The sequence below is a fragment of the Gracilinanus agilis genome, chromosome 5 (assembly GCF_016433145.1).
Source record: "Gracilinanus agilis isolate LMUSP501 chromosome 5, AgileGrace, whole genome shotgun sequence".
Classification (NCBI taxonomy): domain Eukaryota; kingdom Metazoa; phylum Chordata; class Mammalia; order Didelphimorphia; family Didelphidae; genus Gracilinanus; species Gracilinanus agilis.
This window is the reverse complement of record NC_058134.1, coordinates 286388345-286402013: the sequence shown is the minus strand read 5'-3', so window position 1 is coordinate 286402013 and position 13669 is coordinate 286388345. Positions and strand designations below refer to the sequence as shown.

General features: G+C 52.5%; 2 protein-coding genes across 2 annotated transcripts in view; one reads left to right on the top strand and one right to left on the bottom strand.

Moving 5' to 3' along the window:
• Positions 1–1703, top strand: part of COPZ1 (COPI coat complex subunit zeta 1) — a 27226-nt gene extending 25523 nt beyond the window's left edge. Inside the window, exon 9 of the mRNA XM_044679612.1 lies at positions 483–1703. Coding sequence (XP_044535547.1) covers positions 483–530 — 48 coding nt within the window. The 3' untranslated portion in view covers positions 531–1703. The remainder of the gene's footprint in view (positions 1–482) is intronic.
• A 10778-nt stretch (positions 1704–12481) lies between these two features.
• GPR84 (G protein-coupled receptor 84) lies at positions 12482–13669 on the bottom strand. Its single transcript, XM_044679237.1, has one exon. It carries the CDS (start codon positions 13667–13669, stop codon positions 12482–12484), a length of 1188 nt encoding a protein of 395 aa, XP_044535172.1.

Sequence of the window (13669 nt, the reverse complement as noted above, 5' to 3'; positions counted from 1 at the left end):
CTCTCTCTCTCTCTCTCTCTCTTTCTCTCTCTCTCTCTCTCTCTCTCTCTCTCTCTATTATTCAAATGAGGGCAAAGCTGGGAATGCACGTTCCAGTATGTGCAGGTTTGACAGATCCATCCTTCCCTGGCTTCACTCATCTTACCTGGTACAGCAGGAGGGACTTTGTTGTCTGCCAGCTGGGAATTCAGAGCAGGAATTATGCCTTGGAGCCATTTTCCTTGGCTTTTTTCCCTGTGTTCCCCACTTCTGTGTTCTTTTCCCTCAAGTCTGAGTTCACTGTGTTCAGAAAAGCAACAGGCCCTGCTTCTTGGGGTTTGGACACGACCACCCAGAACCCCCATATCCCTTCCTAAAATAAGGGAACTAGTCTGTGGAGGGCCAAAGAACTAGGAAGGAAGGTGTAAAGAGAGCAGGAACTCGACCCTAAGGCCACCCATGCCAATCCAAGTCCTCACCATGAGATGCTCCTGTCTCTGCAGGTATTGCAGTCAGCAAAGGAACAGATCAAGTGGTCGCTGCTTCGGTGAAGACTCCATTGCCCCCTGCTCCCTTCCCCAAGCCATTTGTTTACTGTGATGCCCCTCAACCCTCTTGCACTGGACTGATTATCTCAGGGCCCCTTCAGGATGAATGATAGGGGCCCTTCTCTCCATTCTTCTCCCCACTTTTCTCTGCCTTCCCTCTCCTGTCTTTGTCTTCTTCCCAAAATTATCCTGAAGACAAAAAAAAAGGATTGAACTAAGAGCGGGGTTATGGCCTTCCCGGCTTTCTCATCTCCACTATCTCGTTCAAGCAGTGAGGTTCCTGGAAGTGGCTTAGGCCCTAGCAGAGCTGAGAACAGAACAGGGGGACCCCCAGCATGTACCCCTAGATCAAAGGTTTAGGGAGTTGTGTCCTGGCCCTGAGCCCAAACAGGGAGGACAAAAATCCTACCCAGAGGCCCCCAGATTTTTATCAGGTTCTCATTGTTTCCTCTTAGTCCTGCTTACTATCCCAGCCTTCCAAAGAAAGAAAAACAGCTTAGGGAGACAGAGGCAAGACAGCTGCTGCCTGACAACTCTTAATTGTGATAGGAGCAGGGTTTGGGGAAACAGGGTGCAGGAGAGGCAGATACCACCTTTCCTCAGTTACTCTCTCTAGCTCTCCCCATCCCCAATTCCAGGCCTGATTTATAGACCTAAACTATTCTGGATCCTGGGAGAGAGTGCATCTTGGGGGTGTCTGTTGTCTATTCAATCCCCCTAAATCTTCATTCTTTCCCAGAATAGGGTCTTGGACACCATGTTCCCCTCATTCTAGGACAGAGCCAGTCTCCAGGTCCTGGAAGACTGGTTTTCTGCCTAGAATGGGGGGGGGGGAAGGGGACTGGGTTTATGGGCTCCCCTCGCCCCCCCCCCAGCCCTGCACGTGTGAGAAGTGGGCAGCAGGATCTGGGCTCCTAGACTGGCACCTGGGAGCCTCGGGTTTGGGGTACGGTGAGGATCTCTCCTAGGACACCAGAGGGGGCAGGCTTGGAGCTCTCCCCTGCCCTTAAATCAGAGCGCCCTTCCTGCCCTACATCTACTGCCCCTTAGGCTGGCCTCTGCCCTAACGCTGCCCACAGGCACATGACTGGAAAGAAGACCTGGAGGAAGGGATGGGGGGACTGCCCAGGGACCCCACTGCACCAAGGCTGGGAATAAAGCGTCTTGTTTTCTCAATTGTCTTGGGCTGGTTTTTTGGGGGGGAGCCCCCGCCCTCGAGCCTTTCGCCATTGCTCCATTGCTCTCTCCTCTAGACTCGGCATCTCCCAGTTCCTTCACCTAGGAATTGGAGGCCGGGGGTGGGGCGATCGCCTCGGTCTGGGGCCCCGAGGCCCAAATCCCGCCCCCCACCCCCAGCTGCCTCTTTCCGGTGCCATCAGTAACCCGGAGACGTGCACCTGCATGGGGGCTGCTGCTGCGGCAGACAGGCCCCCCCTCCGGTGGTGCTGAGCGGGTTATTTATCGGAGCCAGCTCTGCTCCAGAAGGTCAGGACGGCGGTGTAAATAACCTCTTCTCACCAGCTCCCCGGAGCCTCCTGAGCCCTGCCTCCCGCTCCGCGCCGCCCCCTCCCCCACCTTTATTCCGCACAAATGAATGTGGCTGGGGCTGGCGCGGAGCCTGGCCCTGCATGTTAATGGAGCGGTGAGCTCACAAGATGGATTTAGCCCGAGGTTTTATGGTTGCCTCGGTGACAGCTTTGTTTCTCTCCCCTTTCCTATTCGCCCTCTCCTCGGGTTTTAGGGGAGCCTGTCCTCCCTCCTCCCGCCGGCCGTAGTGCTGATTTCCTTGGAGTTCCACCTCCCCACTCAGGAGCCCGGAGCGAGCCGAGGCTTTGGGGATCCTTGGCTGAGGAGCGAGATCTGCACGGGGTACCCCCAGACGCTTGGCGTTCACCTCCTTTCCAAGGCGTCTGCCTCAGAACTGGGCAAGGGGGGCAAGCCCGGGGAGCCCTGGGAACCGGCCCAGCTCTCGCGACCCTCCCCACCCCTCCCGCATCTAGAATGTGGGGCTCAAGATGGGGCAGGCGCAGCTCCATGGGGCCGACGGTTAGCTCTCAGCGCCCTCTACTGTCTGAGCTGAGAAAACGCAGCTCTTCTCTCCAAGCCCCTTCCATCTTCCACCCCCCACCCCTAGCTGCCCCCGCTTGGATTTGTCCCGTGGAAGCCCGGGGGGCGCAGTTCTGAGCAGACTCGGCCTCAGTTTCCCAATCTAGCCAAACCCCAACCGTCTTCCTCTCCTGCTCGGGGCTAGAACCCTGGGATTACAGCCCCGATGGCCGTCTTCTAGCCGCCAGCATGAGCCAAAGAGAAGTGAAGGCCTGGGTCCCTGCTCCCCGAACCTCTTTGTTTCGGTTACTTTGTCCGCCTCTCACTCCCTCTCTGCTTGCCTGTCTCTGTGTGTCTTCTCAGCCCTCCCCAGTTGAGCTTTATAAACTTAGCCCCTCTCAGCCCTGAGGGGACTCTGTCAGCTCCTCCACATCCCCCACCCCTCCCAGTTTTTTTGGCTGAGAAACCAACTGCAGCTTTAATTGTGCCAAACACCTGCCTGCCAGATGTGGCAATTCCCCCATTCATCTCCCTCCCAAAATCCTACCCCTTCCCCACCCTACTGAGCACAGACAGGGTGATCCCCCCTGCGGGGTGATTTAGTGTTCCCTAAACCCCTCAGATCTCCTTTCTCAAGTTCCCCTGCAGCCCCTGGCCCCTCCTCCTCCTCTGCCATTGTCCCCCAAGGGCTCCCCAAACCCCTCTTCTCCTCCCTGGCCAAGGCTCTGCTTTCCTTTTAGTCCATCCCAGCGATATGTCATCGCAGAGCCCATGGGCCATTAGGGGTCCAAGCAGCCAAAGCTGATGTCACTGGGGCAGGGAGGGGGGCTAGGGCAGGGGGATGTCTGGGAAGGGACAGGCAGCATCGCTTTCTGTCTGCAGAGGAGACAGGGGTGTCTGGAGTTTAACCAGACCTGGCCAGAACCTGCCTCTGCTCAGACCTGGCATCTGTCTCCCGGTACAGCCTGGGTCTGTGACTCAGTTTGTGTTTGTTTATAGGCCTCAGTCTAGTTCAGAGGCTTTCTCCAGGGCCCTAGGCAACCCCCCACCTCTCAATATCTCCCCTTCCCCCCACTTCAGGATTCAGCCTTGGATGATGGTTCTCAGCCTCTCTCCTCCTGAATTCTTCATATGGGCTGTGGGCCCCTAAGGAGGCTGGGGAGAGATTTGAGGGGATCCGTGAACTTGAATGAAGACAGATTCATCTCCCCTTCAATAGCCTCGCCCTGACCCTTAGCGATTTCAGGGCTCCAGAGGTGCCAGCAGACTGCCCAAAGGGATCTGGAGCCCAAAGAAAGGTCCAGAACCCCATCTCCATTCTCTGGACCTGAACCCCTTAGATGGCTCAACTCAGACAGGAAAGCTCTCCAGGGGCTCTAAATGCCAGACCCTGGAAAAGGGGGGAAGAAAGAAGGGAGGAAGAGGTTAGGGGGATGCTTTGAGTGAATAGAGGCCCACTCCCAGATGGAGAAACAGGAAGAAAGAGGGGGATTGAGAGAGGCAAAAATACAAAAGAGACTGAAAAAAGGAAAAGATGGGGAAGGCATAGGGTGGAGGGAAACACTAAAGAAAGGCAAAGTCTGAGAAAGACAGAAAGTCAGCCATTGGAGAAGGGCTTTAAGGCCCAGTGGGAAAGCTGGCTCTCCTGGGGCAGGCTCCTTCTGATGGACCATAAATCCTATGTGTTTTGGGGGAAGGGGCAGCACATTCCCACAGTATTCCCATTCTCTTGTGGCCCTCCCTAGCTTCTCTGCCTCGAGCCCACCCCTCTCCCCATTTCCTTGCCATTCCTGGCCATGGGGGCCACTCCTGTGTTTTCCCATCTCTTCCCAGAAATTTCTTGGGCTGCTCTTTTGGAATGTTGGCGGGCCAAAATCTGCAGCCTGAATCAATGAAGCAGAGAGGCCCCATTCCCCCTGGGAGGGGGTGAGCTTCCCTTTCCCGACTCCTCCCCAGGCCCCTTGCCTGCCCACCAGCTGTTCCTGACCATCTCTCCCTCTAGTTCCCCCTTCCACACTCTGACCCCTCCCCCTGCACACACACACACACACACACACACACACACACACACACACACACACAACCTCTGACCCGGAGCCTACCAGGCCGCTGGGAGAGAAAGACAAAGGCACGATTTATTGTTGGGGGTGGGGAAGTGGGCTGGAGGAAAGGGTTGGGGGCAGTGACCCTGACTGGGCTTGGGGAGCTGCTTGGGATACTGGGAGCCTGATGAGCTGCCTCCTACTCCCTTCTAATGGCTCATTCCTTCCTGCCTCGTTTCCTCCTGCCCTGCTCCTGAAGTCTGGGGGAGCAGGCCAGGGGGGACAATGACTCAGTGGTGTACAAGAAAACCAAAGGTGCCAGAGTGATTTCAGACGAGGGTGGCAGAAATGGAGAGAGCTTGAGAGAGAGACAGAGACAGACAAAGAATCACCATCAGAATATGGCACCAATAGGATGGGACTAGGAAGAAACACTTTCTTTGTTCCCATCTAGGGCTGGGCAAAAGGCATTGGAATTACCCTTGGTGGTGGGGTGATGGTGGCCCCCCAGGAGGGTAGGGGGGACCTTCTCCAGATCATGTCATATCAGAAACTGGGGAGGATGAATGGGGTGAGTCAGGGACAACTTCCCCAGAGACCCTCAAAGCTGACAGAAGATCCTGGGAGAAGGATAGAATTGGCCCAGTTAAGTCACCTTGAAGCAGTCCACCAACACCCCTTTCACTAAGGATGTGGACCCTCCATTTCCACCCCCATCTCCCAGGCATGTGGGACGGAGCTGGTGTGTCTGCCTTTACAGTAAATAGACTGTTGGCCTGAATATTCTCTTGTCAGCAGGCTGGGTGGGGGGGCGTGGGGGTGGGAGTGGGAGTGGGACAGGGAGGAGGGGGATGGGCTGGTCTGGGAGTTTCCAAGAAACTGGACTATATATCTCTCTTCCGATGGCTCACGCCTTTTCCCGAGCTGGCTCCCAAATCGAGCCAGCTTCTAGAGTCCCTCCCACACTCTCTAGAATTTGAGAATGGAAATATAACACACACACACACACACACACACACACACACACACACACACACACCTTTTCCCCAGCCCCCAACTGGGGCTCCCTGCCCTCTCTGTACACTGCTGGCTCCTCAAGACCCTTTCTTTGGACCTTGACCTTGGGAGCCAGGCCAGTTTTCCCCCTAGCCACCATAGTGAAGCCATGGAGAGTCTGGGAGCAAGCCAAAATGGCCTAAGAAGAAAGGTGTAGGGAAACCAAATCCTCCAGGCCCCCCTGGCTCTTTTCATCCTTCCCTCTAATGATCACTCCATTCCCTGTCATCTTCCAGCGACCAGTCAGTCCTCCCTGCAGTTTACCCACCCTCCAGCCCTCCTGCTGTCCATGCTCCCTCTTCCTGGAGCCTGGGATTTCAGTGGAAGTAGGGTGGAGTATGGATGGATGTGTGTATTAGTAGAGAGGGCTGAGAAAAGACAAAGGAAGCTGAGAGGAAGAACGGAGGAGGAGAAGAAAGGAGACAGAGACAGAGAAGGAGAGACAGACAGAGAGAGAGAGAAAGAGAGAGAGAGACAGAGACAGAGACAGAGACACAGAGAGAGACAGAGAGAGGAGAGACAGAGAGACAGAGACAGAGAGAGAGACACACAGAGAGAGAGAGAGAGACAGAGAGAGAGAGAGACAGAGAGAGACAGAGAGAGGAGAGACAGAGAGACAGAGACAGAGACAGAGAGAGAGACACACACACACACAGAGACAGAGACAGAGAGAGACACACACACACACACAGAGACAGAGAGAGAGAGACACGTGTCTGATCCCCTCCCCAATCTAGGCAGCAGATTTACAGCCCTGGTTTGCAGTGGGGTGGGGGTGAGCATAAGGAAGACAGATCTGCAGTTCTGCCCTTAGAGTGTCTGGGTACTTAGCTTTAGCTCCCCCATTAGCATCAATCCCCATCTTGCTGCCCATCTATCTTCTGACATCAGCTCCTTCCCTTCCCTGTAGCGGGGACTCTCTGACCCTAAGTGGCTCTTAAAGGGCCAGCCCAGATCCCAACTCTCCTCTCCCATTCCCCTGGAAGCCAGTTTTCTTGTGTGTGATGGCTGGCTCTCTCCGGGAGTGAGGAGGTTAGGATGAGGGCTGAGTCTGCTCATTTTCTGGAACAGGAGCTCTCTTTGTACGATCTGTCTGAGTGTGCCACTAATTATGGCCGAAAACTCAGGGAGTGGGTCACCCCAAGTTCTCTCTGCTCTATTTGGGCCCTCTCTCACCAATCCATCCACCTCCTGCCACCAGGTCATTTGCTCAGTGTTTCTCCAGTTAGAACAAGTCCTATTTGGCTTTGAAGGACTAGATGGAGAGAATCAGAATCAACCTAGTCACAGAAGGAGGTTATGGAGAAACATAATTTGGCTCCCTGGGAGCAATGGAAAGATCTTTACTTTTTCCATTCTCTCAGTCGGCAGTGGGGATGATTAGGAGGGGGGGGGGGAGGAGTAGAGACTTGGAGATGCTTCGTGCCCCACATTCCCATCCACTTTTGCCAGGGACCAGACCCCAGGAGGTGGTAGGAGGGTATCAAATCTGACTCTCCTGTAGAAAGGGGTGACAGGCCAGAAAAAGTTATGACTAGGTTTCTAGGCTCATTTCAGCTCATCTGCAACCACAGCTCAGAGGATGAAGGGGAACTAGAATGCTCAGGCTCCCCAAGTCATCAGCTCCCATCCCATGAGGACTGACTGGCATGATGAGGGCCATGAAAAGTCTCTGGATCTACCTTCAATTTTGCCTGCTCCAAGGTCTGGAATGAAGAGCCTTCTTGCCCTCTCTCTCAACCACGGTTCTATAATCTCATGAGAAAAGGCCAGGGCAAGGGAGAGAAGAGGAAGAAGGGGCTGAGGCAAGACACTTAGCTAAACAGAAACCCCTACCAGGGACCCCCACAATTTGTTTCTCTTCAACACTGCCCACTTCATCCCCTCCCTCCCATTCCATACACACACAGCTGTCATAGGTCTCTCTCAGTCAGATTCCTTAAAAAAGCTATTTACCCTAAATGCCTTTACTTTCTCTCCTTTCACCCTCTGGATCTGGTTTCCTGCTTTATCATTCAACTGAAACAGCTCTTTCCAAAATGATCCTCCTTCTTTTCTTTCTTTCTCTTTCTTTCCTTCTCTCTCTCCTTCTTTCTATTTCCTTCCTTTTTCTTTCTTTTTTTTTCTTTCCTTCTCTCCTTCTCTCTCTCTCTCTTCCTTTCTTTCTTTCCTTCTTTCTCAACATTGTCTTGCCCAGGGTCACACAGCTAATAAGTGTCTGAGGCCTGATTTGAACTCTGTCTAGTCCATGATCTCTTAACTGCCAAATCTGATAGTCTTTTCTCAATCTTTCTTCTTTTGAACCTCTCTACAGTATTTGACACTCTTGATTGCCTTCTCTTCCTGGAAGGTCCCTCCTATGTGGGTTTGCACAACACAGCTTTCTCCTGGTTCTTCTCCTATTCATCTGACTGCTCTTTCTCAGTCTTGGTCTTCCAGGCTCATCATAACATGTCATTTCCCAATATGTGTGAGCATACCCCAAGATTCTGTCCTAGGCTTTTTTTTTCTTTTCTCTCAGCATCTGGTGATGCCCTCATTATTATCATCTTTATGCACATGGCTCCCAAATTCATATTTTCAGTCCTAATATCTCTTCTGAGTTCTAGTCCCACATTACCAGCTGCTTATTGGACATTTCAAACTGGTTGTCCAGGAGGCATCTCCAACTTTACTGTATTAATTACAGTAAAGGAATTACTACCCTTCCAGACACCCAAATCCTCAACCTCAATTCCTCAACATAGCCAACCACAAAATGCCCAATCTTTTCATTTCTAACTTGACAACATCTCTTCCATACAGCCTCTCTTTTCACCCAGGTGCCATCTTAGATCAGGCTCTACTTACCTCTCATCTGGACTATTTGTTGCAAAAAGGAGGCTATTCTCATTTGACCTCCAAGGCTCTGATTTTTTTCTTTTTAAACCCTTACCTTCTGACTTGGAGTCAATACTGTGTACTGGCTCCAAGGCAGAAGAGTGATAAGGGTAGGCAATGGGGGTCAAGTGACTTGCCCAGGGTCATACAGCTGGGAAGTGTCTGAGGTCAAATTTGAACCTAAGACTTCCTGTCTCTAGGCCTGGCTCTCAATCCACTGAGCTACCCAGCTGCCCCCCCACCCCCAAGGCTCTGATTTTAATCTCTCCTTCCCACAACTGTCAAAATAATTTTGGATCACATCACGTTGCTATTTGGTAGACTCCAGTGGCTTCCATTACTACTAAGATCAAATATATAACAACTCTCTTCAGTCTTTAAAGGCCCTCTCAACCTGGCTTCTTCCTACCTGTCTTACTCATTCCTGCCCTCCATATACTCTAAGGTCTGACCATATCGATTTACTTGGTGTTTCTCACCCATGATGCTTCATCTCCCATTTCTCTGCCATTGTACTAGCTGTCCCTCACTGGGAATGATTCCTTCCTCACTTCCATCTCTCGAGAATCCCTTTTTAAGCCTTTCCTGAATTCCCAGCTGCCAGAGGCCCCCCTCCCCAAACCACCTTGTATTTGTTTGGTGCCCATTCCTGATGCTTATATATGTACACACACTGTTTCTCCCGTTTCTTGCCAGCTTCTTGAGGATGGGTACTGTTCTTCATATTCTTGACTCTTAGCATTGAGGTGAAAAATAAATGTTTGTTGATTGACTGAACATAACTATCCCCAAATCCTGGAGCCATAATCCTTGAAGTTATCAATTTAACTGAGAAGAGGAGCAAAACAGAGGAATGCAGGGGTAGGGCACCAGGATCTCTCCCCTCCCCTGGTCTCCTGGTTTTATATCATAGAAAAACTGCTGGGTGTCTTGGGTTGATAAGATGAAGGGAAGCTGTTTGGGGTTAGGGAAATTCTCCTTCCTGTCCTTTGTTTTCCCTTTAGGATCTGACCTTTTCTTGTCAAGCTACTCTCCAAATCTAAGTAAATTCTGGCTCCCTTTATTCCATCTTTCTCCCACTTCCTTGGGTCTGTCCCTTTTCCAATCTCCCCTGTTGCTCCCTCCTATCTCTGTGCTATGGATCTCTGAGTCTTGTATCTGGGGATAGAGGGCATGTGTATGGCAAATAACAGACCTGAAAAGTCTATTTCTAGGCTGTCAGTTCTCTAAATCCCTTCTCTCCCTTATCAACCCCCCCAATCTCATCTCCCCCCCAACTTAACTTTCCTGTATCCCCACCTTTCCTCCTCAGTCCCCTTGTTTTTGCCCCTTAAATTCCCCATTTTCCTCCCCAGCCCTATGGTCCCTATTGTCCCCTCACTTGGCTCTCCTCACTTCTTCCTTCCAGCTTCCACCTCCACAGTTCCCCATCTCTCTCCTGTACTCCCCCCATCTTGCTTCCTAAGTCCTTCCATCTTTCTCCCTGAGAGAAAGGAGGAGGAAGATGGGGAGGGAGGTCAGGTTTGAAGAGGAAGGAGGGAGAGGAAAGAGGAGTAAGATGGGAGGGGGGGAGAAAGGAGGAGCATCCACTCTCAGTCCCCCTCCTCCCCCCCCTTTCACTCCCCCCAAAACTCCCCTAGCCAGAGGCCCATAAATCAGAGCCTGGGAAGCTTGGCCAATGGCAGAACAACTCGTAAATCGGCTTGTCAGGCTCAGCCAATGGGGCAGGGTGCTAAATCAGACTCTGTCAGAGCTTAGCCAATGGCAGCCCTTAAAATGACCATAAATCTGCCAGAGAGAGACAGAGAGAGAGAGAACACAGCAGAGAGGGGAAGAGGGTAGAAGGGAGGGGGGGAGAGAGGGAGGGGGAGGAAGGAGGAGGGAAGGGGAAAGGGAGGAGGGTACGGGAGAGGGACAGAGAGAGAGAGAGAGAGAGAGAGAGAGAGAGAGAGAGAGAGAGAGGGAGAAGGAGAGGGAGGGAAAGAGGGAGAGGGAGAGAGAGAAGAAAAGAAAGTGAGAAAAGGAATGAGAAGGAATCTGATGAAAAGACATCTAACTCAAGCCCAAATAAGAAACAGAGAGACAAAGAGGCATTAACATGCACCCCCACAAAAAACCTATGCCGTGTTTCTTCCCAGAAGCACATATGCACACAGGACCACATGGAACTAAATGAATTCATCCATTAGCTATCAATGGAACCTACACATGCTCAGGCTTAGGCGTGCTTACACTCGCTCCCCTACAGTTTTTCACTCAGATCACATACACAGCAGCCATTTGCATCTCTGAAGGTTGCTGGTGCTGGTGCTGGTGCTGCTGGTGCTACTGCTGCTGCCCGGACCCTCCTTTGCTTCTGAGATCCCTTTGGCCTTTTCAGCCCTGAGCCCCAAAGGAGCAGAGAGTCGCTAGGTCCCTGTTCTACTGCCTAGGGTAGGCTGCTTTGTCACCCTTTGAGGTTTCCAATTCTGTCTCCGGGAGCCTAAGCCCAATGCCAATGACTGCAATGAAAGATCACATCCTCTAGTGATCACAGCCCTCTGGAGACTCATTAAAGAGCCTGTCCACCTTTCTCTTCTCTCCCTCACTTCCTTTGCTCACACCTTCCCAAAGTGGAGATTTCACTAGGTCTCCATGACTGTGAAATCTGTTTCGAGGAGGGGGGAAACCTAGACGAGAGAGCCTTAGAGGAGGAGGTCAGCTCCTTGAGTCGCCTGAATTTCCTGCATATGATAATGTCCATATGTTGGAGGAAAGGAGGTGGGGGTGGGGAGAGAAGAGAAGACAGGAAGGTCTGTGTCTGTCTCCATTCTCCCTGAACTGGCCTCCCTCTATGAGTTCAAGTCTTCCTAACCCAGGGTGGGGGTGGGGGTGGGGGTGAGGGTGAGGGGCACGGCCTTGGGATGTTTAAAGAGGTTTATCTCTGTTTCTGTTTAATGTTGTCTCCTCCACCTCTCCCTCTCCTCCACCCCCCTCCACCCCAGGCTTTGGGAGATAGGGAAAGAATTGGGGGAGGAGGCAAAACTTCTGGGCAGATGCCCACTTCCTCTGCCTCCCCCTTTTCAGGGCCCAGATGCCCAGCTTTGCCCTTCCCCACCCCCACCCCTGAGGTAGAAAATGTGAAACCAGCATCACCTAGTGGCCACGCGTGTTTCATGGTCAGGCTACCTTCCCACTTCCCTCCTCCAGCCATGAGGAAACCCTGGTCCCCTCTCTAGGTGCCTCTGGCCCCTGAGGTTCCTTCCCCATTGTCCCAGATGTTCCTCTTTCACAAGTTAGAATGGTTGCTGAACCAGCTGATGGGGATGGGGTAAACGAGGATGGAGGCCCCCCAACATAGCTCCACAATGCCCCCCAACTTCTGCCCCAATCACTTCTAGCTCAATTTCCTGGGCAAAGACAGAACTAAAAGATCCTGGCCAGAACTGAGGTATGTACTAGTCTCTCAGAATAGGCTGGTGCCACCAGAGCAGTGGCTGGGGATTTCTGGGATGCCTATTTGTCCAAAGAAGTGGGGAACCTCGGGAGAGAAAGGGTTAGGGTTGCAAGGTAGGACACTGGGGAAACATTAACCAACAAGCTGTTCGATGCAAATGAGCTTTAATTAGGCTTTGAAATCTCCAGGCTATGGATCCTGGCTGTTTTTTTTTCCCCTGGAAGGGGCCTTAGGCCATTGGAGCAATGAAAGGGAAATGCCTGGTCTCAGGGTCCTGCCTGAAACACAGCCTTCCCAATTTTGAGGTCCGTGGATCCAGCCCTGATTCCTCTTTGGAGGAGAGTACAAGGGATGAAGATGGGGGAGCAGGGGAGATGGGTGCAGAAGGGACCCAGTCCTTGAAGATGCCCACACAGCCTGCTTGTGCCCACGGCCAGAATGCCCACTTTGTTGGTGGTATAGGTGCGATCCACTTCCTGCCAGTGCCTGAAGTGTTACCGGAGTCTTCGGAAACTCTGGGGGCCCCGTCTCAGGACGGACCCATATGCCTCACGGAACTGACGGTTCATGGCTGCATATAGCACAGGGTTGATGCAGCCATTGAGCCAGGTAAAATTGGCGGCAAGCATGTGCAGGACTCTCGGTGCCTGAACCCGGGCATCAAATATATTCAGAAGCAGAAAAGGAATGTAACTAAGGGAAAAAAAGAGGAATACGACAAAACACATTCGGGTGACCTTCCCGAACTCCGATGGGCCATCCTGGGCCTTCCTACTGGCCTTAGCAGATGGCAGGCTGGTGGTCGCCCCTCGGCTGCTCTTTTCTACCCTGGACTCTCTGTTGTTTTCCTGGCTTTCTATTTTGGATGAGTCACTCTCCAGGGTCTGAGTGGTGGCAGTACTGCCCGGTTCAGAGGATGCTCCCTCACTGGCCGTCCCTGATGCCACACCACTGTCCAGCTCCTGAAAGCGTCCAGGTAGGGCTTCTCCGGCCCCAGCCACATGCCCAGCTCGAAAACTGGTCTGTCGAAGTTTGTACTGGTCCAGTGCCTGGGCTGCTCGCCTCACTTGACGGTGAATGAGGCAATAGAAGATGCCAACACAACTAAGCCCAAGCACAAAGTAGATGCCCATTAGGATGGTGGTGTAAGGACGGCCCCGGATTCGGTCAAAGCTGCATGTACAGACAACGGGCACCAGGATGTAGACGGGCCAGAGTGGGGCAAAGCTTGCCACTCCCACCACCCATGTACCTACCAATGCCAGCGCTACTCCCTTGGTGGTAAAGATGCGGGGGAAGAGGGTAGGGTGAGCTATGAGAAGATATCTGCCAAAGGCAATGAGGCAGAGGGTGAGAATGGAGACAGAGTTGGTGGCAAAGAGAAGGAGACCAAAGACCCGGCAAAATGTAGCCCCAGTACGCCAACGAAGATAGAGGTAGGAGTCCACTGAGAATGGCTGCAGTAGAGCACAGTAGATGAGGTCAGCCAATGTGAGGTTGGCAATGAGAAGGTTGAAATGGGTACGGAGCTTGGGCTGGGCTGCCAGGATCATCAGAGTAAGCAGGTTGCCGGCTGTACCAGTCACTGCCACCACTATGCCCCAGCTTACAGCGAAATAACGATAGCCCACTACTGATGGGTGGTAGCAAGAAAAGTTGGCATCATAAGAGGCGTTCAACAT

Excerpts from the sequence above, each read along its gene's own strand:
- GPR84 (XM_044679237.1), bottom strand. The coding sequence starts at position 13,669 with ATGTTGAACGCCTCTTATGATGCCAACTTTTCTTGCTACCACCCATCA.